This window comes from Loxodonta africana, chromosome 3 (genome assembly GCF_030014295.1).
Source record: "Loxodonta africana isolate mLoxAfr1 chromosome 3, mLoxAfr1.hap2, whole genome shotgun sequence".
Taxonomy (NCBI): Eukaryota; Metazoa; Chordata; class Mammalia; order Proboscidea; family Elephantidae; genus Loxodonta; species Loxodonta africana.
In genome coordinates, this window is record NC_087344.1 from 45,485,123 (window position 1) to 45,512,949 (window position 27,827).

The 27,827-nt window shown below is 43.2% G+C and overlaps 1 protein-coding gene across 3 annotated transcripts in view; it reads left to right on the forward strand.

Moving 5' to 3' along the window:
- PEX14 (peroxisomal biogenesis factor 14) overlaps positions 1-27,827 on the forward strand; it is a 162,626-nt gene that overhangs the window by 8,643 nt on the left and 126,156 nt on the right. For 2 of the 3 annotated variants that reach the window (XM_010593125.3, XM_010593123.3), the window contains exon 2: positions 7,709-7,756. In XM_010593125.3, the coding sequence (XP_010591427.1) occupies positions 7,709-7,756 (48 nt within the window). Of the gene's footprint in view, positions 1-7,708; positions 7,757-14,823; positions 16,439-27,827 lie in introns of those variants that run through there. The other variant, XM_023552069.2, reaches the window with a different exon arrangement.

The window sequence follows — 27,827 nt, forward strand, 5'->3', positions numbered from 1 at the left end:
GCAACCATTTTCACCCTTCTTTTCTGAGTTGTTCCTTCCTCAATAACGTAAAATCACTGCCCCCTAAGATTCCTATCCAATCTTTTGAGTAGCCGCTGTCGATTTGATCCATAGAGGTAGTTCTCAAAAGAGCATAATGATCAAGGCAGACCATTTTTACTAGTTAAGCTAAACTACTTTTTGGTTTTAAGAAGAGGTTAGGGGATATTTTTGGTGCAAGTTTCAAAGATTATTTCAGGGCAATAGTTCCAGGGGTTCCTCCACTTTCCATGGCATCAGAAAGTCAAGAATCCATGAGAATTTGAAACCCTTTTGATCTGTATTCTTCTTTGGAATCTTTGATCAAAATGTCTAGTAATGGTAGCCGAGCACCATCCAGTTCTGGTCTCACGGCAAAGGAGGCAGTTGTTCATGGAGGCAGTGCTGCATAGGGCTTTCAATAGTTGTAATCTTATAGAAATAGATCACCAGATCTTTCTTCGATGACGCTACTTGGTTGATTAAAACCACCAACCTTTATTTATTTATTTTTATTGTGCTTTTTTTTTTTTTAAGTGAAAGTTTACAAATCAAGTCAGTCTCTCGTACAAAAATTTATATACACCTTGCTATGTACTCCTAATTGCTCTCCCCCTAACAAGTCAGCACACTCCTTCCCTCTACCCTGTATTCCCTGTGTCTGTTCAGCCAGCTTCTGTCCCCCTCTACCTTCTCATCTTCCCTCCAGACAGAAGTTGCCCACATAGTCTCATGTGCCTACTTGAGCCAAGAAGCTCACTCCTCACCAATATCATTTTCTATCCCATAGTCCAGTCCAATCCCTGTCTGAAGAGTTGGCTTCGGGAATGATTCCAGTCTTGGGCTAACAGAAAGTCTGGGGACCATGGTCTCCGGGGTCCTTCTAGTCTTAGTCAGACCATTAAGTCTGGTCGTTTTATGAGAATTTGAGATGTGCATCCCATTGCTCTCCTGCTCCATCAGGGATTCTCTGCTGTGTCCCTGTCAGGGTAGTAATCGAAGACCACTAACTTTTAGGTGAGCTGAGCACAAACTTTATGTGCCACTCAGGGACTCTAGGTTTTTGTTTGTTGTTGTTAGTTGCTGTTGAGTTGATTCAGACTCATGACAAACTTATGTGTATAGAATAGAACTGCTCCATAGGGTTTTCAAGGCTGTGACATTTTGGAAGCAGATTGACTGGCCTGTCTTCTGAGGCACCTCTGGGTAGGTTTGAACCTCCAACCTTTTGGTTAGTAGTTTAGCACCTAACCATCTGTGCCACCCGTGGACTCCTAGTACAGATATACTGTTGATAAATTCTCCCAGTGCTCGCTCTCTTTCTCTTTTTCTTCTTCTTTATTTGGAAAGATATTTTCACGGGTATAGAATTCTAAAATGACAGTTGCTCTACCGCACCACCCCCTCCCCTGCAATTTAAAAAAATTTTTCCATTCTAGCTCGCATAGTGGCTGATCAGAATTCTGTAGTCATTCTTAATCTTTGTAACTCTGTGTGTAATATTTCTCTTTTTTTCTGACTGCTTATAAGAAATTCTCTATTGCATGGGTTTTCAGTAATTTGATTATGGTGTGTCTTAGTGTGTTTTTCTTTATGTTTACTCTGCTTGTGTGTTTGTAGTTTTCATCAAACTTGGAAAATTTTTGGCCATTATTTCTTCAAATTTTTTTTCTGCTTCCTTTCTTTTTTTCTGAGGCCCTGGATGGTGCAAATGCTTAATATGCTTCGCTGGTAACCAAAAAGTTGGAGGTTTACATGTATATCCAAGTAAATGGCTCATGTGGTTGTAGAAGCTGGAAAGTCCCAAGTCCATGGGTCAGACATCAGGCTGGAGGCTTCTTCTGACTCACATAGCTACAGGGGCTGATGAACCCAAGATCAGCAAGTCAGACAGCAGGCTGCTGGCTCATGGGCTGCCGAGGCTGATGAATCCAAGATTGGCAGGCAGTACATCAAGCTGCTGGCTCAGGTCCCAAGAACTGGAGGCCAGATGATGATGAGCGGGGTGCAGGATCCAGAGTAAGCAAAAGCCAGTGAACTTTGCCAGAAAATCTGTATATATTGGATACAGGCCACACCCCCAAGGAAACTCCCTTTGAACTGATTGGCTACTCATAGCAGTTCTCATCATGAAGGTGATTATATTATATCAGATCTCATTACGGAGGTGATTACATCATTACATAGCTGCAGATTACATCATAACTGTCAAACCACTGAGAATCATGGCATGGCCAAGTTGACACACGACCTGAACCATCACAACAGTCCACTGGCTGGTTGGAACTTGTGAGCCCTGTGAGAGTTCTGGTAACTATTCAGCTCTCAGCTCTCTTTCACTCTTTTTTTTTTTTGTCCTCATGGCAAAAAAGATTTGTTATAGAAGTAGATCACCAGGTCTTTCTTCGATGATGCTGCTTGGTTGATTAAAACCAGTAACCTTTAGATTAGTAGCTGAGTGTAAACTTTTTGTGCCACCTAGGTGGTTGATTGTTGTTGTTAGGTACTGTCGAGTCGATTCGGACTCATGACAATGCTATGTTGTCATTTTGATCAAAGATTTGATCAAAGATTTTAAAGAAGAATACTAATAAAAAAAAATAAAAGTCTTTTAAAGACTCAAGGGGACCTCTATGCAGACTTCTGGAGCTCTTTTGTTACATATCTCTCTCTTCTCTGGAGCTCTGTCCTTTAACTTTCAGCTGCCTTAGACTGCCTGATCTTCAATCTCTGTCTCCTCATCTCAGTGAAACCGCCATGGTCTGCTTGAGATCCCCTCCCTCTCCTTGGTCTGAAATATACTCCCTGCAGAAAGCCAAGATAGTCTTAGGACGCACATCATTTGTTTTTGTTCCACCACAGAGATCATGGGTCTGTATTGTTTGCTGTCCAGTGTCTACACATGGCTTCTGTTTATTTTGCTTAGCTTTCTAGTTTTTTACGGCAGGAGGGTAAATATGATCCCTGTTACTCCATCGTGGCCAGAAGCAGAAGTCCATTGGTTGATTTTGAGCAATGGAGTGACACGATAGAATTTATATTCTGTCACTTAATCCCGAATGTGAAGTAGGTGGTATTATCCCACTATTCCTGTAGATGAGGAAACTGAGGCTCAGAGAGATTAAGCAGTATACCCCATATCACTCCATCATTAGATCATTTGAACCTAGATTTATCTGATGCCAAAGCTCATGTACTTTTTGCTGTACCGCTGTCTCTCAAGAAAAACATTTGTTCAATTGAATTTCATTTGCCCAGAAAAGCACTGTAGGCCAGGCTAATTTAGGACATACCCAGAGTTACATAGTCACTTGGAGGGCATAGGATGAATACTCCTAGATCTGGAGGTTCTGCTGGCTGCTGAAGCCTATGAGCTGTTTGTGAGATTCGTCTTTGCTGTGGAGCAGTATCAGCACCTGGGAACACCTCCTAGTTGGGGAAAGGTCACTACCTTGGCTGCAGGAGAAAGGGCACCTTTGTTTCTATCAAACTAAAAGCATTTTTCTCTCTGCCACTGTGGTCTTGTTTTGCTTGTTTAAAGCAGCCATATCCTTTTGCTTTTCTCTCCTCCCTGCTCTCCCCATTTTTGTCCCTGAGGATTCTGAATGTGGGTTACCTTGGAGCCTACTTCTTACACCTTTGCAGTATACCTCACCTGGTGATTTCTAAACCTTACTGTGAACCACCCTGTGAAGAGTTTCAGCATCAAGTTGGAATTTAATTTGTAGGCATTCATCCCAAACCAGAAAATAGAACTTGGCCACTTTAAAGGGTTTGATGGAAGGGCAGGTGTTGAGAGGTACTGGGTTTTTGTAAAAGCTGTACTGGCAAGACTGGTGGACTTGAATGAGCTTGGGAATATAGCTTCTCCTGACAACCACTTAGCTCCTCAGACCTTCACCTTTCTTTGAAGTAGCACCTAGATGCTGAAGATGGGAGTTTCTGCCCACCTCCTCAGCACAAGGAAGCAGAATGGTCAGGATGCTCCAAGGGGTCCTATTGGTGTTTTGGATGGAATGGTTCTTCAGTGTGTGCATTGCTGAATATTTAGCCTTTCTTGCCCCTGCCCTCTAAATGCCATTAGGAACTCCGTAGTCATTGTGGTAACCAGAAACACCTCCACACATTTGCACATGCCTCCCTGAAGATGATACTGCCCTGGGGTTGGGGTTGGGAACCACTGGGTATTGACAGTAGGCCAGGTTTGCATTAGGTTGTAGGTGAAATGTTCCAGGGAAGGGCACCACCAAGGTCCTCTGCTTACTCTCACTTGGGCTTGCATACAGAGTGGCTCCTTTGTTTTAATTTTTTAAATTAAAAAAATTTAAGCACATATTGATTGAGTACCAGTCATACTTTCGGTGCTAAAGATACAACCTTCAATAAGATGGTAATGTCTCTGCCTTGAAGGAGTTCAAAATCTAGTGGGAAGGATAAATAGAAAACCAGTGACTCAAATGAAGAATTACAGATGGTCTTATTGAGGAAATAAGCATGGAGAGCAGTATGTATGAGGACTCTTGGATCAGGTCGTTAAGAAACAGCGTTCTCAAGGACACTGACGGAGGAAATAGCCCACTGTAGACTGTAGAAATTTCATCAGGAGTTGGAGAATCATCCAGAATATACACAGCATTGGGCAGTTCCTGAGTTGGTGAAAAGTCCTCTGTGAGTTCACTGATAAGGTCTGACTGACCTGACTTCAGAGGACACTGTGAGTTGGAATACAGTTCGGAGAAGTGCTTGCTTCTCTCTAAGCAGCCCTGAGATTGAGTTTGAAGGTCTAGCTTTGGTGTGCTGAGACTTCAGAAGGCTCTGGGAGGGATTTGGAGAATGTTACTGTTTAAAGTTCCTTTGTTTAGATCTGCACAAATGTATATGCTTTTCAGGGAGTCCTGGTGACACAATGGTTAAGTGCTGTCTTAGGCTGCGTTCTCTAGAGAAGCAAAACCAGTTAAGTGTATAAATATATATAGAGAGAGATTTATGCCAAGGAAATGGCTCATGCGATTGTAGAGGCTGAAATGTCCGCAGTCCATGTATCAGGATAGAGGCTTCTCTCAATTCACGAAGCTGCAGGGGCTGGTGAACCCCAGATTGGCAGGTCAGAGAGTGGAGCTCCCACTGTCAGGCTGTGAAGATCAGTGAATTCCAAGATCTGTAGATAAGCTGATAGCTCGAGTCCCAAGAGCTGGAGGTCAGATGAACAGGAGGCAGCACAGGATCCAGAGTAAGTAAAAAAGCCAGAATGTCTGCTTATATTTGGATGTAGGCCACACCCCCAAGGAAACTCCCTTTCAACTGATTGGCTGCTCACAGCAGATTCAATCATGGGAATGATTACATATAAACACTGAGAATCGTGGCCCAGCCAAGTTGACACACAATCATCACAAGTGCTCAGCTACTCACCAAAAGGTTGGCAGTTCGAACCCATGCAATGGCTCCATGGGAGAAAAGACCTGTTGATCTGCTTCCATAAAGATTACAGCCTAGAAAACCCTATGGGGCTGTTCTGCTCCGTCACCTGGGGTCACCGAGTTGGAATTGACTTGACAGTCCGTAACAACAACCACACGACTTCTTAGATACTTTGAATACACTTGGAAGAATACATAAGAAACCAGTATTACTGGTGATCCCCCCAAGGAATGGGGGAACTGAATGTTGGGGTGAGAGGAAGACTTGTTCTCGTTTTATTTTTAACATTTAAATTTTATTTGTTTTTTAAACAGAATACATGATCATCAATTTAAAAAGGTACAAGAGGGTATATGATGAAAGAGACTTACTTGGTGCTGTGAACTCTGAAGTTTTTACCTCTGGCAAATATTACCTATTCAAAAGAAAGGAACTAATTTTAAAAGAAGTTCCTTGGTAATAATGATTCGCAGTGAATAGATACATCTCAGGAAGAAAGTTTCGGGCTAAGTCAGAATGATGCTTCTTAAATCCTGGCTTAGTTTGTTTTGTCTAGTCGAATAACCTACATTATTATTCACGGAGTAGGATTAAGGTTGTTGCTTAATAAAATGTCTAAACTAAACTTGATTATTTTGATTAAGTATAAAGTTTCAAATTCCTATAGTACCACTTACTAGCCACGTCAGTGTGGGCAAATATTTAGCCTCTGTTGGCCTCAGCTTACTCATCAGCAGGAATTTCATACATTTATTGTGAGAATTAAACAAAAATCCTAAGTATATATTAGCATTTATAGTTGTTGTTAAGTGCCATGAAGTTGATTCCCACTCATAGTGACTGTGTGTGACAGAGTAGAGCTGCTATAATCTTTAGGTAAGCAGATTGCCAGGTCATTGTCCCACAGAGCTTGTGGCTGTGTACACTGGAAGAAGATAAGCCTGCTACAGCACCTGTTAAGTCCAAGAGGAAGCATGAAAGCAGTTGGATTTAGAACTCAGTGGAGTCTGAGTAGGGATCTAAATTTGTGAGCTTATTGATGCCTGGATCCTGGGAGGGAAGGGAGAGGGAAGGCTTGCTCATATTGTCAGAGATTGATCTACACTTTCTGGATAGTTACATGCTGGCTAACTTTGTTAGCAGATCCGTTGCTGCTGTGCTGTGTCGGCTATGTGGTGGTAACTGGGGGTTAGGAAGTCTTTGGGGACCCTCTGTGGACTAGGCTCTCTCTTCTCTCCCCTTCTACCCTTCCTCCTCGGAGGCTTGGGACTTGCTATCTGAACTAGCTGGGAGGGGGATGGAGGATGGCTCCTGACACACATAGATTAGCTGCACTGTCTGGACATTATCTGTAGATAATTGGAAATTGACTTGAACATCAGTAGCAGTAAACTAATCATAACTCACTCAAGCTGCTTATTTTATTCTTTTGGAGATTTGTAAATTTCCTCAGAGACTGTGTGTCTCTGTCTCTAGCTCTCTCTTTCCCCAGATTTTGGCCAGATCAGTCAAGGGTTGAAGGCAAATGTGAGGGTGAAGGATGGGTCCAGAGCAGGAAACTGTTAAGAGCTAGGCAAGTTGGCAATAGTAGCAGGAAGCACCACGTGCTACCAGCCTGCCTGTAGGTTTGTCTCTTTACCTGCGTGTCTGTAACTAGCTTATTTCCAAAAAGGATTTAAGACTGGGACTTTCTTTACTACTATGAGGTGCCCTCAGTGACAGGTGATAAATGATAATCAGTATGTCAATAGTTTGTTTACTTCCTGGCTCCAAATAGGTGCTCAGAGAAAACCTTGAGTGTGGGCAACTGGGGCCCCCTTGTGGCTGAATTTGGCTCTCCACTTTTGCTTTGGTTTTCTTCCGAGTCAATTCCAGCTGTGGAGATGGCAACAGGGAGGAATTGCACCGTCTTAAAACTTTTTCTCTGGACTTCGCTGTTTTCATGGATTTTGTGATGGTCCTCAGCCCTGCTGCTCAGTTAGTGGTCTTGGGCTCTTCCAAGTGAAATCAGGCTGCTTGTTCTTGAGGTGCTGACAGTGAACCCAGAAACAATCTCTTCATGTACACTGGCAAATCTAGACCCTCTGGACTACTTTCTACAGGTAGTCCACCCCAGAATGCCCTACAGTTACAAAAAACTGGTGGTACGTGTGAGAAAGCAGTGTTTGTGGCTGTGTTGGTGTGTGTTGCTTGAGGATAGAATGTCTTCGTGTTTTACATGTCCATTGGGTGGCACTGTGATCTTATTTTTGTTTCTTTTTTTGTGCAGCCAGGCCCTGCTCCGGGAAGTGAAAATGTACTGCCTCGAGAGCCTCTGGTAAGTACCCAAGATATGTAGTATCATTTTCTAATAATTAAAACTCTGTATTTAAAGAAACCTTCTCATCTTACAATTTTGCATTAGCACTGTCCATTTAAGAGTAGGTGTTCTGTGGAGACTAACTCTGTTTGTGACCTTTGACTTCTGATATCTTTTTTAGCCTGAGTGAGGGTCAGGGATTAGTGAGATCTCTCCTTAGTAAAGCCTGTTTTTTTGGGAACTAAAGCAGATCAGTAATAATTAGTGAGGTGCCTGAGTCCAGTGGAAGCTGAGCTAGAGTGAAGCTGCTAAGGCTTCGGGCCTAAGCAAACCCCTACTTCATTGTCTAAAATAACCATTTTTTTTTCCTCAAGGTGAGAGCACCTTACCAAAAAGAAAGAAAAACCAAACCTGTTGCTGTCGAGTCAATGCCGACTCATAGTGACCCTATAGGACCGAGTAGAGCTGCCCCATAGAATTTCTAAGGAGCAGCTGGTGGATTTGAACTGCCAGCCTTTTGGTTAGCAGCTGAACACTTAACCACTGTACCACTAAAAAAAGGCCTCCAAAAACACCTTAGGTGGCCTTTTAGAACAGGTCAAAGAGGAAGTTCAGTGTTTGCTGGGTCTTCTATGGCAGTAACTAGGTTTGTTACCAACAAACATTACCAACATTAAACCAGTTGCCATCAAGTTGATTCTGGCTCATGGTGACCCCATGATGTATCAGAGTAGAACTGTGCTCACAGGATTTTCAGTAGTTGATTTATTGAAGTAAATCACCAGGCCTTTCTTCCAAGCTGCCTCCGAGTTGCTTTGAAACTCCAGCCTTTCAGTTAGCAGCCGAATGCTTAACCGTTTGTACCACCCAGAGACTTCTTAACAAATGTTACCTTCTTGTAATGTTGATAGGGAAGCAGTCTAAGTCCTAAATATAACTTTTTTTACAAAATGCTTTTGCTTTAGTGGTCTGAGCCAGAGTTTCTGCCTGCCCATCCCATTTTCGTTCTCTTCTGCATTTTAAGGTCTACTGCAGGTCCTGTTGGCTGGATAGTAAGACTGGCACTGTACAAACCAGATAAATTTTTTGTAGGGGCTGGTTTAGGTTTAACTTTACGGAGCTTTATCCTTCTTTGAATAGTTCTAGCATGCTTAGGGATCTGTCGGCAAACTTTGTTTCAGCAGCGCTTGTAGTTTTACCTGTTTTTCCTCACTCTCTTTCTGGTAGTAGTGGGAGGAGGTGACACGAGGTCTTTAGCTGGTATGAACAAGTCTGAATTGTAGTCTGTACTGAGGTGTTCCAAGGCAGCAGGCGAGTTTGAGTTTGACTGAGTTATGAAAAGACCCAGATGATAAAAGCACTGCTGGGACTGTTCTCAGGCAAGCGGTGCAGTTCTTCCCATCACCTGCTCTTACCAAGTACGGGCACTCTTCCCAGCTGACCTAGTTGATTCAGCACTCTGCGGTGGGTTCGCCTCACTCTTTTGGTATTGCCTGGGAACTTCTTCATGGTCACGGTGGTGTGAAAGCCAGTCTCTTAAGGAACTGAGTGTTTCCCGTGGGGTCTGCCTCAGTGCCCCTAAGGCCCAAGTTGTGGTTGATTTTGGATGAGTGTCCCAACTGAGCGTGATAATCCTCTTCAGTCTTTATTTCCTCAGCCTCATTTTGAACTTCGATTTACTGATTTAAATATTGATCACCAGATGAGTGGCAGGTTCTTCTTTAGAGGCATGGTTGGGTAACCTCTTTGAGAGTAGGGTTGAAATTAGAATCTTTCTAGGAAAGTTCTTTCTAGCAGTGAGCCCTGAGCCATGGGCAACGTCCCTGATTTCTGAATACTTGGAGCCCTGCAGGCCCTTTGCTGTGCTCATGTTTCTGTACACAGCTCTTTTGCTGCTGTACTGTGCATCTGCTGGTTGGTGGGTTGGATTTTTATTTCTTTCTTTTCTGAGAGGCCCTGAGCAGCCTTCAAACCCTGGTAGCCTGTGATCGTCCAGAGTTCAGACTCATTCTCTCCAGGCCAACTCTACAATTACCTTATATTTAATTAATTTTTTTCCCTCTTTACATACTTGCTGCATAATTGCTCAGAGAAAAGAAAACTCATAGCAGCAATTTATATATATATAAAAAACAATAATTAAAAAAAAAAACCCAAAATAAACTCCCATCTCATTTGGGCTGATCCTGTGAGTTGGGTAATTAGGGCCCTTTAAAAGGTAGACCCTTTCTCCCCCCCCCCCCGCTTTTTTATTAATTTTTTTATATTAAACTCCCACAGTCTCTCAGTCATGCCCTTATTGCTTTTGGCTAGCTATTTGCGGAAGCCTGATTAAATGAGGGCACCAACAGAGTTGTACAGTCTTGTGTGAGCTACTTCTTCTTCTTGGGAGTGGCTGTGGGAAGGTGCTAGGCAGAGGAGTTCACCCAGGGCTAGCGAGGGCTAGTGCGGCAGGTTGGGGGTGGTGGATGAGCAGAAAGGGTGCCTGGGCAGCTCTGAGCTGGCAGCAGACTAGATGACAGTCACAGAGTGCTGGGTAGCCAGGGGGTAGTAGCCCCCACCCACAGAAAGCCCCACAGCTCAGTGCTGCAGGGCTGCGGTTTGTGAAAACACACAGCACTCAGCCGGAGTGAGCCTTCCACAGGGAGGTAGGCTTCTCAGTGGAGGCCAGACGTGGCAGGTGTGTTAGTTTTCTCCTGGGCACTCAGCTCTGGCTTGAGGAGGACTGGGGAACAAACATTTGAAGATTAAAACTAAGTCCCGTTCTAAAGTCATTTATAGATTTTATTTGGGAAGAAAAGACATTCATACACATGAAACAATTAGCAAAAGCATAAGACCATATCTGATTTTAGCAAACAGCACAAGACCGTATATAACTTGGTGCCAAGTGGCCTGGCTGGGAGCAGAGTCCCACTTAGTCAGAGAAGGACAAGTCCTGTGGTGGGGCTCTGGAGGGCCAGGTCTTAAAGAATAAGATATTCCAGAGTTGGGGGAGTACCTGGTCAAGCTGCCCCCCCCCCCTTTTTTTTTCCTTAACTGAGTGCCTATTTTCCACAAAATTCCTTAATGGAAGCTGCTAGTTCTCTACACTGAGAAGGCTGAGCATGGAATATTGAAGGCAAATAATCTTATTCTTTGTCCCCAGAACTAGATGAGCACTTGAAATAAAATTTCTCCTTATTAACAAAGTGAGTGAAGACCGAAGAGGCTGCATTCGCAGTTAGTACAGTACGGGGCGTCAGGTAGTAGGATGGCTTTGGGTGTCTCTGTGTTGTTGTCTTGCCTTATTTGCTAGGGAAGGAAGGTCTAATTTCCATCTCTGTCCTTTCTAAAAACTGATTTTTGTGGTGAGAAGTATAATCTTGTAGTATCTAAATGACACAGTAGGTTTATAATCATCCCCTTGTCATGATTCCAGCCAGTTAGCAACCCTGCACATTACCTTCTCTTGTCCCTCTACCTCCCCCACGCCCCAACAACAGCAACAAAAAAACCCAAAACAAAACCTGGCAGCCTAGCTGGATTCGTTTGGTGGTTGCTCTGTAATGTTATCAGGACTGGAGGTTGTTGAACAGACTAGTCTGTATCCATTCCATCAACTCTGAGTTGAAATCCTCTGATTGTTAAAGTTAAAATATTTGATTATTTTTTCCTCTTTGTATTCTCTTCATTGAGCTCTGCCTCCTAGGGCCAAGAGTTTTGAGACAGCCTTCCAAAATACTAGCCTCCAGCTTCTTCCAACCCCTGCTCTTCACCCCCCCACAAAAAATAAATAAAACAGTTACTATTACCTGATTCTGACTCACAGCAATCCCATGTGTTCCATAGTAGCACTGTACCTCCCAGGGACGTCAAGCAATGATTTTCTGGAAGCAAATTGCCAGGGCTTTCTTCCAAGGCTCCTCTGGGTGGATTTGAACCGCCAACCTTTCTGTTAGTAGCTGAGCGTGTAACCATTTGCGCCACCCAGGGACTCCACCAGCTTCTTCCAGACTTTTTTAAAACCTTCTGTAAATTTTCAGCAGCTCTGGGTTTTCTGTTCACACGTGTAACACCTTCTCAGGCTCACACAATCTCTGAAACTGACTCCCTACGCTGCTCTGGCAGGATCAAGTCCCTTGTTGTTGTTGTTGTTAGGTGCTGTCGAGTTGGTTCCACCTCATAGCGACTCTGTGCACAACAGAACAAAACACTGCCTGGTCCTGCACCATCCTCACAATTGTTGGTATGCTTAAGCCATTGTTGGAGCCACTGTGTCAAATCTCATTGACAGTCTTCCTCTTTTTCGATGACCCAGTACTTTACCAAGCACGATGTCCTTCTCCAGGGACTGATCCCTCCTAATAGCATGTCCAAAGTATATGAGACGTAGTCTCACCATTCTTGCTTCTAAGGGCCATTCTGGTTGTACACCTTCCAAGACAGATTTGTTCATTCTTTTTGCAGTCCATGGTATATTCAGTATTCTTTGCCAACGCCACAATTCAAAGGTGTCAATTCTTCTTCAGTCTTCCTTACTCATTGTCCAGCTTTTGCATGCGTATGAGGCAATTGAAAACACCATGGCTTGAGTCAGGCACACCGTAGTCCTCAAGGTGACATCTTTGCTTTTTAACACTTTAAAGAGGTCTTTTGTGGGCTGATTTGCCCAGTGCAGCGCGTCTTTTGATTTCTTGACTGCTGCCTCCATGGACGTTCATTGTGGATCCAAGTGAAATGAAATCTATGACAACCTCAATCTTTTCTCTGTTTATCAAGTTCCTTAGACTAGGCATTTAAGAACAGGTGGATACCACAGTAAGACCCCACTTCACACCCAATGGAATGGCTGTTAATCAAAACCATGGAAGATGGCAAGTTTTGGTGAGGTTGTGGAGAAATTGAGACCCTCTTACATAGCTGGTGGAAATGTAAAATGGTTTAGCCACTCTGGAAAATAGTTTGGCAGTTCCTCAAAAAGTTAAACATATAATTACCATATGACCCAGCAATTCCACTCCTAGATGTATATCCAAAAGAATTGAAAACAGGGACCGAAACAGATAATTGTACGTCACTGTTCGTAGCATTATTCACGATAGCCAAAAAGTGGAAACCACATGTTCACTAAGAGATGAAGAGATAAACAAAATGTGATGTATCCACGTTGTTGTTGTTGTGTGTTGAGTTGATCCTGACTCATAGTGACCCGATAGGACAGAGTGGAACTGCCCCATAGAGTCTCTTAAGCTGTAATCTTTACTGGAGCAGATCATCAGGTCTTTTCTCCCGTGGAGCCGCCGGTGGGTCCAATCTACTAGTGGGCTCGAACAGCTGGCCTTTCGCTTAGCAGCCGAGAGCTCAAGCACTGCACCACCGGAGATCTTTGGTATATCCATTCAATGGAATATTTTTAGCCATGAAAAGGAATGAAAAAAAAAAACCCCAAAAAACCCAGTTTCCGTTGAGTTGATTCCAACTTATGATGACCCATGCGTGCCAGAATAGATCTGTGCTCCGTAAGGTTTTCAGTGGCTGATTTTTTGGAAGTAGATCGTGAGACCTTTCTTCTTAGGTGCCCGTGGATGGACTCGAATCTCCAACTTTTTGGTTATCAGCTAGGAATGTTAACTATTTGCTACCCAGGGACTTCCAGAAAGGAATAAAGTTCTGATAATGCTACAACATGAATGAACCTTGAAAATATTATACTGAGTGAAAGAAGCCAGACACAAAAGGGGCAAATATATGATTCCACTTATATGAAATATCTAGAATAAAGCAAATTCATAGACAGAAAGTAGATCAGAGGTTACCAGGAGTTGAAGGGAGGGAGGAATGGGAAGTTACTGCTTAATGGGTAAGGAGTTGCTTTTTGGCGTGATGCAAAAGTTTTGGAAGTATGTAGTGGTGATAGTTGCACAACAGCGTATGTATAATTAATGCCACTGAAATGTACACTTAAAAGGGTTAATTAAATGGCATGTTTTATGTTATATGTACTTTACCACAATAATTTTGTTTTTCAATGAAAGAAGAAAGGAAAGAATAGGTGGACAATTGTCTGTGTGGAGTAACTTGCTTTCAGTCTTGCTTGAATATTGAAACTGGACTTAAGTAACCTTCTGAGATCACACCTTTAGTCATATGATTCTAGGCTATTTGAAGCAAGCAATAAACAAGGGTTCATTTACATATCTGCTCACTGTTTTCAACTCAGTTCCTCAATATTCAGTAATACTTATTACTCACCTACGTTAGATGGTGCTTCTGGGTTTTGGCTAAACTAGAATTTCAGCTCTTTGCTCTTTAACACCAAGGTCTTTCTAATGGATCCATCTTCTGCCGTCCTCCTTCCTCTAACTTGTGGGCATAGATTCTAGATTATTTTTTTTTCCGATCCTCTTCCCTGCAGCTCTTCACCAAAATAATCCCAAACTACAATAAAATGTATTTTTATAAGTGGTGATGATAATTTCTACTTTATCACCTTCCCTAGAATTAGTCTTTTTTAGTATGCTGAATTTTTAAAAATAAAGATGCCCAACAGTGGCAGACCAAGGCTGTGTGTCAGTAGTTTTGCCCAGGTTTCTCACTGAGGTTAGACTGAACCTCTTCTAGGGACTTCTGCATCGTGTATTTGATCACAGTCCTTTTGGGGAGGCCCATCTACTTACACCTGGGACACCCAAGAGTGTCTTTTTGGTTTTTTAAGCCACCTGACCAGAGGCTGATCATCAGAAGGCATTAATATCTTGATGGATTCAGGGAGCTAGACCTTGTGAGCTTCTCTGAGACTTTAAGAATGGTTATAGCTAGTTAAGGAGTCCTGGTAGTGCAGTGATTAAGTGCTTGGCTGCTGAACAAAAGGTCGGCAGTTGGAACCCACCAGCCGCTCCATGGAAGAAAGATGTGCCAGTCTGATTCCTTAAAGATTACAGCTTTGTAAACCCTGTGGGACAGTTCTTCTCTGTCCTATAGGGTCACTATGAGTTGGAATCGACTCGATGGCAATGGATTTGGGTTTTTTTTTTTTTTTGGCTTTGTTTAGCTGGTTGCCTGTTGCTTACAGACCTCTAGCCTGGATTCCTGGCACAATCTCCCCTGTATTTGTGTCTTTTGTGACTTTCGTGGTTAGAATAATTTGGTGTACTTGCTGGCGGGCTCATTGTGGGTAAACCAAAACCAAACCAAACCCAGTGCTGTCGAGTCAATTCCGACTCATAGCGACCCTACAGGACAGAGTAGAACTGCCCTACAGAGTTTCTAAGGAGCACCTGGTGGATTTGAACTGCTGACCCTTTGGTTAGCAGCCATTGCACTTAACCATTACGCCACCAGGGTTTCCTCATTGTGGATAGTGGTTCTCAATTTTTTTTCTTAACAAAACATTTCTGGAGCGTGACGTTCCCATGCCCAATACATTTCTTAGTGGGTACCCGTGTGTGTGTGTGTGTATTCACTAATATATAACCCGTGACACACACACACACACACACACACACACACACACACACACACATTTAGCTATTGATTTGAGAAAATTGAAAACATTTTGTGGGGAAATAAAATTGATTTTGATGTTCTGTTCATGAAAATGGTTTTTAAGCACATGGGTAATGAAACTAGCCATTTACACAGTTCAGAATATTGTCATTTTTCCAGGAAAATTTAATAAATATGGCAAATCTAATTCTAAAGTATTTAACATTATTATCTTAAAAATCTGTGGTGGCTGATTTCCGTGGACGGTAGCAGAGTTGGGTTTGCTGAAGCTAGCTGTGATTTCCACTTTTTTGTTTCCCATTCAGGGATGCTCTCTGGATGCAAGCAAGTGGGGTGACATGATAGAGATAATCCTGAATCTGCTCTATTTATTTATTTTTAAAAAGGAAATTGCAGATGTTGGTACTGTAACTGTTACTAGTAACTCATTAAGGAGACCTGTGTCTCAACAGCACTTGGCTGCTAATGGAAAGGTTGGTGCTTCGAATCCACCCAGTGGCTCTGTGGGAGGAAGACCTAACGATCTGCTTTTGTAAAGATTACAACCTAGAAAACCCTATGGGACAGTTATACTGTCATATAGGGTTGCTATGAGTTGGAATTGACTCTGCAGTACCCAACAACCACAACAGTAACACATTACTAGGGGCACCCCTCCTAACTGCTGCTGAGAGATTGCGGACAAATCAATGGAAACAACTGGAGGACCCGCTCAGGGTGAGCCTCTGATGAGAGCATTGTCATTATGTGACCAGATCCAGGATCTTGGGTGGGAGGCTTGGGCACCTTTCAGATACAAGAAAATGTTGGCTTTTCTCCTTCCCCACCCCTCTCTCGTCAAGAATATAAAACATTTAGTATAGAAAATGTTTAATTTAATACAGGTATCCCCCCACTTTTCGAAAGTTTGCTTTACGCCTCTTTGCCTTTAAGACAGACATACATTAGTATCTGTTTTCGCTAACCTGAAAAAATCCGAAGAGAATTTTCGCTTTTAAGAACAAAGGCAAAAAGGGGAAATAGCGTTTGTTTTGCAGCCAGCTGTAAAGAGAGTGCACACCCGGAGCAGTGAGGGTGAAGTTGCCAAGCTCCCTCCCTGGGAACTACACTCAGCATCTCAGCATTAAGCCACCATAGCTTTGAGCTGTGCCTGTGAGATCTGTGCTTTATCTCGATTTATTTTGTGCACCCGCTAGCAAGATGTGTCCTAAGGTATCAGAAAAGCCTAAGCCTATGAAGGTTTTATGTGTTATTTGGTACGATTTGATAGGTTGTTTTTTGGGTCAGGGAACGCTCAAAAATTTTCCCATAGGAATGAATGGCAATTGCTTCTTTGCTTTATGCCATTTCAGCTTACAAAACGTTTCATAAGAGCGCCGTACTTTTGGATAGTGGGGGAAACCTGTATTGATGCCCCTGTACCCACTTCTTGTTGGGAGGGTGCCCGAGACTCCCACCTGTCCCACCAGATCTGGAGCGGAATACTGGTTAGAACAAAATGCCGAAATGGATAAACCTGAGAGAAGCTTCGTTCTGTTTTTAGGTGGCTTCTCTATAATCTCTAGGCCACGTACTGATTTTGAAATTACTACCTCTTCCTATTCTGCCCTTCCTATTATAGACTGAGAAGGTTTATTGAATATGCTAGGCAGTGTCCTTTAAGCTGTTTCCTCTTTCAGGTAAATGAAGAAGTTGTTTTTCGGTAGTATGGTATCCTTTTACAAATAATTACTAGATGAATCGAAACTCTTAGGAGTAATAATTAGAGAAATGGAATTTGAAATAGTTACTCAGCTTTGTTTATACTTTAGGTTTCTGGCTTTCATGGTAATACTTTATATTTGCACTAGTTCTTGTAATCGGAGGCCCTGACTTGGGTAACCAAACAGTGTCCTTATTTTGAGCTGAGTGCTCATGTGCCTTTTTTCAGAGCCACACTGTGATTGAGGGAATTCAGTCTCTAACCATGTCACCAATATCATTCTTTCAGGGGGAAAGTTCTCAGTTTCCTCACTTTTAGGGTTCCTCCAGTGCTCTTTGCTGAAGGGGGGAGCGTGCAAACTCTTATCTGGGCAGTTGGTGTTGGTTGTGATCATTGTTACATTGGCTAGAGCCCATTGTTGTGGTGACTGAATTTTGAGAACCTTCCAACCTAGAAGGCTCATCTTCCAATGCTGTACTGGACAGTATTCTGTTGCAATCTATAGGGTTTTTATTGGCTTATTTTCAGAAATAGATTACCAAGCCTTTCTTGCTAGTCTGTCTTAGATTGGAAGCTCTGCTGAAACCTATCTACCGTGGGTGGCATAGCTACCAGCATCATAGCAACATGAAAGCCACCACAGTACCACAAACTGATAGATGAGTGGTGGTATTTGACCTAAAATTTCGTAAACTATTTTTCTTTTAAGATTGATCTTCATCCCATTTGAAAGAATTTTCTCTTAGAAGTGTCTTCTGTGGGCATTATGACCTAAAGGTTGGGTATTCCACGTGGCAAACTCAGAATAAACCCCTTATGGGCCCCCAGTTTGAAGGCTCCTGCATGTTGCATTGTACTTAGGACAACCATGTGCCCTACATTTTTGAGGACAATTTCAATTTAAAATATTTTAGTCCATTGCCAAACCGTGCGTACCAATTTTGCTTTGAAAAATACGATCTTGTAGCTAATGCTACTTCTGAGCTGTGAGAACCCGTGGGAAGATAAAGTGGTGCTTTGGAGAAGGACATATTCACCGCCCTTCTTTCTTCCCTCCCAGCTCTCCTTTCTTTTATGGTTTGTAGTTATAACCAAGATTTATGCATGTTGCTCCACAAATCTTCTCTCTGCCATTATGAGTTTGTCTGAGCAGTCTAGTGATGGGGACGACACTGAGTGATTCTTGAGGTGAATCTACCGGGGGGCACTCCCTGACAGTCTGAGTCAAAGAGGCGCTAACGCATAACCCCCAGTGGAGTGGAGCCTGGATAAATTATGCTGTCGAGAAGAAGATGAGCTGCCACCTTTATGGCCTCTTGCCTTAGCGGGGACCCTGGTGGCACAGTTTTCTTGTTTGTGCTCATTGAGTCTGTGTGGTTAGGCTCCGGGTCAACAGCCACGCCCTTCACCCCGCAGTGTCTGCCAAGAGGTCTTCTGCCCTCCCTGTTGGTCGTGGCCCAGCAGGCAGGCAAAAAGAGGGTCTTTAGGGGCAGGACCACTTTTCCCAGCCTGTGGTGGTGGTGGGAACTGCTGACAAAATAAAGCACACAAGTTTATTGTTTGTATAAACGGTTTCGTTTTTCCACAGTTCACTGAAAATGAAAAACACTATTGATGAAACGTTCTTCCCCATGTTTTCCCTCTGTTGTAGCTGTCTTCTTTTGTATTGCGTATACTTTTGTGAGTCGTTTCAAATCTCTTGTGAAATGAAGTGAGGGTATCAATGAATGTACATCTTTTAAACGTGTCAAGAGCTTGCATTAGACATTCCCCTCGCCGGCCATCTCACTGTTCTGGCGCTGTGAACCTCCGCCGGGTACTCCCATCGCTTGTTCTGCACACCAACAGTTAGTCTGTCAGCATGTTCCTGAACCTGCTCATGCAAGTTGAATTTGTTATTGAAATTAGGCAATTTTATTAAATATGATGCAAAACAGGTGAAATAGAAATGTGACGAGAGGGTTCTACAAGTATAATGTGTTCTATAAATACAAATGTTCTGTGAAAACTAAGCTGAATGTGAATTGCTAGAAAGATTGCTGTCAAATTAGGTGTGAGTGAGAGGCCAGTTAAGGTCTCGGAGAAAATCATAAACATCTCGAAGAATTCTGTACTTAGATTGCTTTACAAATGTCGCTTAAGTTCTCACTTTGGTTTAGAAATTGTGGAGAGTGCCTGTGGGTGGAGTTTGTACAAGAAAGACGTCTGGGAACTTCAGTCTGTGGGCCCATACTCAAAGGAAAGGTCTTGGCTCTACATCAAAAGATTAGCAAATGACTGTACGCTTATAGGTTTTACGTTAATATAAAATGTTTAAGGTATGTAGAGTAGGCCCCAGTTTAATGATTCTCTAAGTGATTTTTTGATTAGCTGACCAGTTACCAGCTCTGATTACAGAGGCTAGGAGGGCTTCCGCTGTATATATGCTGGGCTTAGTGCTGGCTTCTTTGTTTTTGTTATCTAGTTTAATTCTAACAAACCTGTAACAGTCACTGTTTTCCTCATTTTACAGCAAGGAAACTGAAGTCTAGCACAATCAAATTCCTACAGCTAGTAAGTGACAGGCCTGGGATTTGAGTCCAGACTTTTCGGATTCCCAAATCCATTGTGCTCAACTCTCCCTCTCTGTCAGACTTGAGCTGACTGAGGAAGCAGGGGTGGACAAAGTGTACTCGTTGGCGAGCACCCCGTTGTGTGAGAGGGACCTTCTGCATAGACACCGGCTTTGGCGCATGTTGAAGTGCTGCCTGATGCCTCTGGAAGACTCCCTCTGGAGCTGCTGCCTGAGTGCGTGCTCCCTGGTTGGGGTCTTTTGTATGTATCTTAGCTTTGGAAAAGGCACCTATTAATTTATCACAGGTGATGTGTGCCTCCTTGTGCTTGGAGGAGGTGTCTGTACCCATGTACCTCACTAATGACAGGTTATGGGATCGAGGCGAGATAATAGGGTCTTTTCATCTTACGTCTATGTAGCTAGGTGCTATGTCCCTGATAGCTTCTAGGGGGCAGCAGCTGCTTGTTATTCCGTCTTCTGCTGGCAGAGGGACGTTTCGACAATGTAGCAATTTGCTGTGGACTCTGCTGTACAACTGGTGTCCTGCAGGGCTTCAGGGAGTCGCTGGAATCGCACAAGTAAGGAAAATGCAATACTCAGGATCTTTCATTTCTACTTTCTCTGTCCCCTCAGGTAAATCCTTTATCTGCGTCCCCATCAACATCTTCAAATTCCTCATTGTCAGAGTTGAGGCAGCAAAGTTCACTTGCTTTGGAGATAAGAGATGTCTTTAACAGAGTAAAATTCTTTTTGTCAGATCTTACTTGTGGAAAACTAGACATTGATAGCCTACTATGTTTAGACATTTTGAAACCTTCCCCTCTGGGCACGTACCTTTATTCTCTTGGGAACACCACCATCGTGTAGTTGATTACTTGTTCTTCCTATTGGTACCCCTACTCTTGCAGTGCTTGTGGAGGTTTTTCCTTAATTCTGAATTAGTCCTTTCGGAGGCATATTAAGAGGGAAGCTTCTGATTTGCCAGTGTTTTGGACCTTGGGGCCCAAGACTGACATGTGGTCAACTTGTTCTCTGTGGGAAGTAAGAGCTCTGCTCGCTCGAGCACACGTTTCTCCAACCCTGACCCCAAGCCCCTAGTGCCTGGGACCTGCTCTCAGATGCTCTTCCAGTTGCGTGGCTGACATCAGCGATGAAAGGAGAACGGCTGGTTCTGGCGGAACCGGATGGTTGCAGCACATAGGAGCAAATTAGCTGCCACATTTTGACCATGTGAGGTTTACCTAGGATTTGCCAGGAATTCTCAGTCCCAGTTCTGCTCTGTGAGGAGCCTCCATGAGAGAAGTGTGCCCTGAATCTGAGCTTTCTTCTGAGGGGCCCAGAGCATGGGAGAGAATAGGAATTTCCATTGCAGCTCCATGAGTGGCTTTCCTCAAAGACAAAGGCGACTCTCTTAACCTCACCTCTCCAGCTCTCTGTTGTCTCTGAAAAATGGCAGTTAATGGGATCTGTTAATGAACAGAGAAGTAACTAGAAGTAGTGGCACATCATTGGACAGTGAAGCGGTTTATAACTTCTCTTTATCAAGCGATTACCACTATCGTTATTGTTATTTCCATTGGATTTTGGAAGAATTCAGCCTGGTCTCTGGAGCCCCATTTTTCTCCCTTTGTAATGTCTAGAAGTAACTATTTCCAGTGAAATCCAGATCTGTAGCTCCCCCCACCCCCCCAGCTCCCTTTTTCTCCGTTCCTCTTTGCTTCCTTTCCATTACCTCAGAGAGCTCCATCAGGTGGGGGGTATCCCCTACTGACTCAGACCGGCAGAGCTAATACCGGCTGTATGAGAGCTGTGGTGTTTGTTTTTGCAGTTCCTGGATTTGGTTTAATGTACAATTGATTTTTTTAATGTATTTAATCATTTTTTTTCTTACCTCATAAGGATTAACCTGCACAAACCTCATTTTATCCTAAGTGTGGCTTTGGGAGGAAGGGAGAAGAAAATTGAGTTTCTCTAGCTTATTTTATTCTTTCACTTTTTATTTTCCGAATGGCTTTTCCTGCTGAAGCAGCTCTGTAAAATACAATGTATTTAGTGGCCATTACTTACTCATTACTAACTGGTCTCTCCTGCTTCCCTTTGTCTGTGAATTAAATACAAGGGGCCTAAAGATAATTGGTAGCTCTATCACAGACTTGCCAATTATAGATCAACAGGGAAGGGCAGCCCTGTGATGGTTTGTGGTTGGCACTGGCTGCCCACCTAGCAAACCTGAGCCATCATTCTGTATCTGCCACTAAGGGTGGTGACTAGAGAGGTTTTTTCCTCATTTTGTACCTGGGCTTGCCTAACTGCATTGCACAGTTTCCCTGATTTACAGATTTCAGTCTCATTTTATTGTACATGTAGTTCTTGTGTCCCTGTTGTCTTCTTTCATGCCTATTTGTCATGTGTATAAAATCGTGTATGTTATTAGTTGCTGGCCAACTCTTGGCGACCCCACGTGCAACAGAATGAAATACTGCCCTGCCCACTCCTGCACCATCCTTATGATTGCCAACATCCTTGAGTCCTCTCTGCCTTCCAACCTAGGGGGCTCGTCATCCAGCACTAGATTGGACAATATTTTGTGGAGAGCCATAGGATTTTCATTGGCTAATTTTTGGAAGCAGAATGCGAAGCCTTTCTTCCTAGTCTAAGTCTGGAAGCTCCACTGAAGCCTGCCTGCCATGGGTGACCCTGCTGGTACGTAAAATACTGGTGACATAGCTTCCAGCATCATAGCAAAACGCAAGCCACCACGGTATGACAAACTGACAGATAGGTGGTAGAAGGTCATGTGTATAAAGTATTAACTCAGAGAAGTTTTGCTTATGTTTATCTTTGTGGTTCTCTGGGTGCCTAGAATGGTCTGTCTGCTGAGCCCTAGTAAAGACATGTCTTTGTGGGTGCCCAGTTTAGCCCTCTTTTTGAGTGTTTGTATGATTTGTATTCCAGCTTATCTACTTTGCTCTGGCATAGTAAGAGAAGTAGTTGCATTTCACTGCTAGGCTGCCAGGTGCTTATAAGGTTTTTAGATGCTGAAGTAGGGAACGCGTCCGTATAATTGTGTGTGGCCATGTTTCCAAGAAAACAATTTTTTTCTAGGTGTTTGGCACCTAGTGGCTTCCTAAACCCTCTGTGGAATGGACATATACTGTATCGCTCAACTCCCGGCAGGGAGTAGGTACTGGGTACCTCTTTGTGGAATGAACTCATGTATGCCTGCATGCATGTATGCATATACACACTCATGTATGATGGTGTTGATGAGCCCAGGAGCTGGATTGCACAGTTGCAGCCTTGCTTTCCACTAGGAACTTAGGGTGCAGCATTCCCACTTGTGCACACATCTGTGGATGTTTAGTGTATTACTGCCACGTAGGCAACATAAAGAGGGCATTTTATGAACGGGAACATCGGAGGAAACATTATAACTGAGACCTTTATAGCCTTTCCATTATTATGGTTTAAATCTTGACAGTCTTTATTTGCAGTGACACTGGGACCAGTAAAGACGATGCGCACTCCCACCTCCTCATTCTCTCCACATCCTGTTTGGTAGCTATGGTGCAGCGATAGGCATCATTAAGTGTGCAGGCAGCAGAGCAGCGCTTCTCAGTTTGTCTAGAAACAGTCCCTTTTGACTCAGAAGTTGGAAGCCAGATGACTCACCGTTCTGTTTATTTTATTGCAACTGTTGTTTCATAAAATGTCCTGAAAGCTTTAAGCTGTAAGTGCCAAAGTGAGGTTTTTGGCTTTCTATTTTGCTACCTCTTCTGTTATTTCTAATCTTTTCTATTGTGTTTCTCTCTTCTCCTTCCCTTTCATAATTATTTTCTCTTTCATTACTCTCCCTTTCTATCTCTCACTTCTTTCCTGCCTCCCCCAGCCTTTGAGGACTATAATGGCATCTGTAGTAGAAGTAATTTTTGCTAACATCATGGTGCGTTCTTTCCAGCTTTAATGCTGTCTGATCGAGAGTGTACACCCTTAAATTTTTGTGTGTGGTTGAGAAATGGAAATGTACACGCTCGTCAAAGTTTCTAAAGTGTTCATGGTACTCAACTCTAGAAGCTAAGTGCCATGTCAAATCATAACAGTAACTCACTTTTTAGGGTACTGCATCTTACACTTGTACTGGATGCATCCCAGGGCTCCCCACGTAACCATTTCCTCCCTTGAATGGCCGCCACAATCACAGTAGGACTAAGAGCACTAGGACTTCCCTTGTTGTTGTTAGGTGCTGGGGAGTCGGTTCTGACTCATAGCTACCCTGTATACAACAGAACGAAGCACTGCCCAATCCTGTGCCATTCTCACAAATTTTGCTATGTCTGAGCCCATCGTTGCAGCCACTATGTCAGTCAGTCTCATTGAGAGTGTTGCTTTTTTTCACTGACCCTCTACTTTACCAAGTCCTTCTCCAGGGACTGGTCCCTCCTGATAACATGTCCAAAGTACATGAGATGAAATCTTTCCATCCTTGCTCCTAAGGAACATTCTGGCTGTACTTCTTCCAAGACAGATTTATTTGTTCTTCTGGCAGTCCATGGTTTACTCAATATTCTTTGCCAACACCATAATTCAAAGGCATCAGTTCTTCTCCTTATTCATTGTCCAGTTTTCACATGCATATGAGGTGATTGAAAATACCATGGCCTGGGTCAGATGCACCCTAGTCCTCAAAGTGATACCTTTGCTTTTTAACACTTTAAGGAGGTCTTTTGCAGCAGATTTGCCCAGTGCAATACGTTGTCATTTGATTTCTTGACTGCTGCTTCCATGGGCATTGACTGTGGATCCCAGTAAAATGAAATCCTTGATAACTTCAGTATTTTCTCTGGCCTTCCCTAGGAACATCTTATTATGAACCATAGGACCTATGAGTGCCGATGTCCATCATCAAAATGTTTATTGCCATGAGAGGGCCTTGATCATGTTCACCTTTTTCTCTCCTAAGATGTTACTTACCTGGAACTCCACCTACTCAGTCTTATGGCAAAAGTAGGGTGTTGGGATCCAAATTTTTAAGAAATTGAGCTCTCAAACCTGGACTTGTAAGGTCTTTTTTCCTGATACCCAACACTGTGGCACTTAACTAAGTCACCTGATTAATGACATGAGCATCATGGGGTGTTAAACACCTGGCCAGGGAAACAGGTACCCTCTGTGGATTTACCTGAAGGATGGCAGACAGATTGTGGAATTTTAATGAAGGTGGGGTGGGTTCCTGATGTTCTGCTTTGGAACATAACAGAGCCCCAGCATTAACTGCAGGAATGTTAGTTGGAAACCTACACTGGTTTTGATGGTGATATTCCACGTTTGTCCAATCCTTATACCCAACTGTGCTAATTTTAGTAGTAGCTAATTGTAATGAAGAAGATAAGTAATTTCACAGCATAGGAACCTCTTCTAATCAAATGTTTCTCATTTTCCTTTTTCCTTGTTTTAAGTCCTTTGGTCCATTTTGGCCTTAAGGTAAACCATTATCTGAACTCTGTTATGATAAAACTTTTTTCTTATAAATCTCTGAGGAAGGAGAGTGTTTTCTTTGTTGTGAGTGGGGAAAATATGGTATTGTCACAATATTTAATAGATTGATGGCTGCAAGTTTTAAAAATGAATTCTATATATATGCTGGGTAGCATTCAACATAGAATGCTCTGTTTTTCACCCACTTGGCTGGATGTCTGATTCTGACACAACCGCTATTCTTGCTGCTGGAAAACAAAACCACAGGCTGTTAACTTAATACTTTTCCCTTCTGGGGCCAGAGTGGGAGCAAGGCACGGAGTGAGGGGCACAAACCAAGATATTCTCGCTCCCTGGGGGAGACGGATGTTCCCCTGTCCCAGTTGTTGATTTAAACAAAGAGTTTAGCATTTCTGGCCATTTTAATTAAACCTGAGCGAGGGGTGCCCTGTGGCCTGCTTTTGACTTCGGCGCTTTCTCCTGGGGACCAGGAGCAGCCTGCTCAGTGTCCATTGTAGGCTCCCTCTTGTTCCCTACCTCAGGATGCCTTTTCCCTTCCCGGGCAGGGCCTGTTTAAGGAGCGGAAGGATCATCTAGTGCTTGTGGCCTGCTCCTTCCTTGGCTTCTCTGCTGAGCTATCCAGCAGGGGTGCCAATTCTTCCATTTAGCTGACTATTATATAGCCCTTAAAAGGGAAGGGTTTATTTTAGCTGGCTGCTATATTGATTGCTATAGGGACGTTTCTATTTTCACTGGCTGCTATATTGACTGGGGAAAGGAAACGGGCCGTATTGCCGGGAGCTGTCGTATTGACTGTTACAGAAAAGATCTGTATTTAAGCAGCACCAGTGCACTGGGATCTCCCAGGCAGGATATTAATGCTAATTCATCTGTTCACCCCCTGCTGCGAGTGTTATTTGTTTAAATCTGTAGATTCCCACAGCGCGTTTATATCCTCACTAGAGTGAGCTCCGCTCCCTGTAATTATTTAACGTTATATGCTGATATAAATTGTAACAGTTAAAGAACAGTAATGAGTAGCCAAAAGAGAAAAGAAGAAGAAAAAGAAGAAACAGGAAAAAGTAGAAAAAAGAAAGGAGAAAAAAAAAGACATATAATAAACAACACTAGAAATGGCAGAGTCAGATCCTAAAAGAGCAGTGAGCAACTTTTGGCATCGTTTCTCCCATTCCAAGTCGACATGTATGGTGTTGCTCAGTCCCTGTATTTTGTATGCACTTTTGTGTGTGTACGTGTGCGCTCGTGTTGCACCTGAGTGCCTGTGCTCACGTCACCCCACCAGAAAGACACTGTCCTGACATGTGGTTCGTGCACATGTGTGTAACTACAGTGTGTGTGTGTTCTGTGCATCAGCAGGAAATCTACCCACTAGCGAGTGATTCAGCTTCTTGATGAGTGGCTGAGATCTGATTTTTGTTGGAGCTTCCACGTTCATGCAGGAATTTTGGGCCTCAGACTTGTCTCTAGGGAAAGCCATTATTGGGGAATGCTCAGTTGGGATTGAACTAATAGGCCATTGGGTGTCACTGTCGCTCTACTGGCTATAGTTGAAAGAGGGCTTTTCTGCTGGGAAAACTGGATTTCAAAAGAAAGTTTTTCTGCGCAAGTTAGAGGTGTTGTCTGCTTGAGATGTATGTCTGCTTTTCGAGATCTCAAAGAGTAGTTTGCTTGGATTTTACTATACTAAGCTTCCTGCATTTTTATGTGTTCCTGAAAACTGTGTGCTGATTGGGAGCTCTGTTTGGATGTAGCCGAGAGTGCCTGTAGATGAGGACTTCTGATGAACAGAAAGCTGTCCACCTTAGAAGAAAAAAGAAGGCAGCTTAATAGTAGTATTCTGGAAACCGATTAGCGAGGAGAGAGGATTTGAGGAATCTGCGCAAGAACTCTAGAAACGCGAGAGAAGACATCGACTTGCAAAAGCCTAAATTTGACTACCGCCTCCCACTCCTCTGCTGCCGGTCCTCACTTGTTGCGGTGGGAAGGGAGCTTTGAGAAAGATCCGAGCTGCTGCCTGGGTCTCGGAGAGGCAGGCGTGCTCCTCCAGCTGGCTGCTCCGGCAGCATGGAGCCGTGCCAGGCTTCACCACAATTCATACTGTGTCAGTTTAATAAATGCACTACTTAAATTATGAAATTACAAAAGAAAAAAGAGAATGCACTTATTCAGACTCTTAATACATTAAAAATAAGGCATTAAAACTCTGGCTTTTTTTTTTTTTCTTCCAGAATCAATAATGAACAGGAAGGGTTGTAGACATTAACAGTCATGGACATTCAAACTCTTATACATAAATTATCTTAGAAAAATGCACATAAGACTTGAATAATGTAAATACATTAATGCATTTAATAATTTAAACATTAAAGCACAAGCAGGAATTTGAGGCAGAGGCTGTTCTGAGGTAAGGGATTGGTCCTAGAACGTGTGTGTCCTAGGATCGATGGGTGATTTCCGCTTGAGACATTCTGGAAAGAGAGTGCCTGGTCGGCGGGTGTGTGCTCCAGTGCCAAGAATCCCTGGACATTCCTGATCTCAGCTACCTCCCCGCCTCTTCTTTCTGTGTATCCTGACCTTCGTCCTCAAGTCAGTGTTCTCTAGTCCTGTGCTTCTAATCATTTGTTTGTTTGAAAATTAAATGCTTCCACTTCAAAGAACAGTGAATTTTGAGAATATCTTGGTCGGGAAACCAAACCAAATTAAAAAATCCTTCACCCAGCTTTGCCTGGTTGTGATTTCCGAGTAAGAAAGTGATTCCTCCCTGTAATCAGTCAGTGGCCTCTAAGCCTGGAACCTGCAGTGTGGCCAGTGGATCCAGGTTGCAGTGGATTGCTGATGGATTCAGAGAC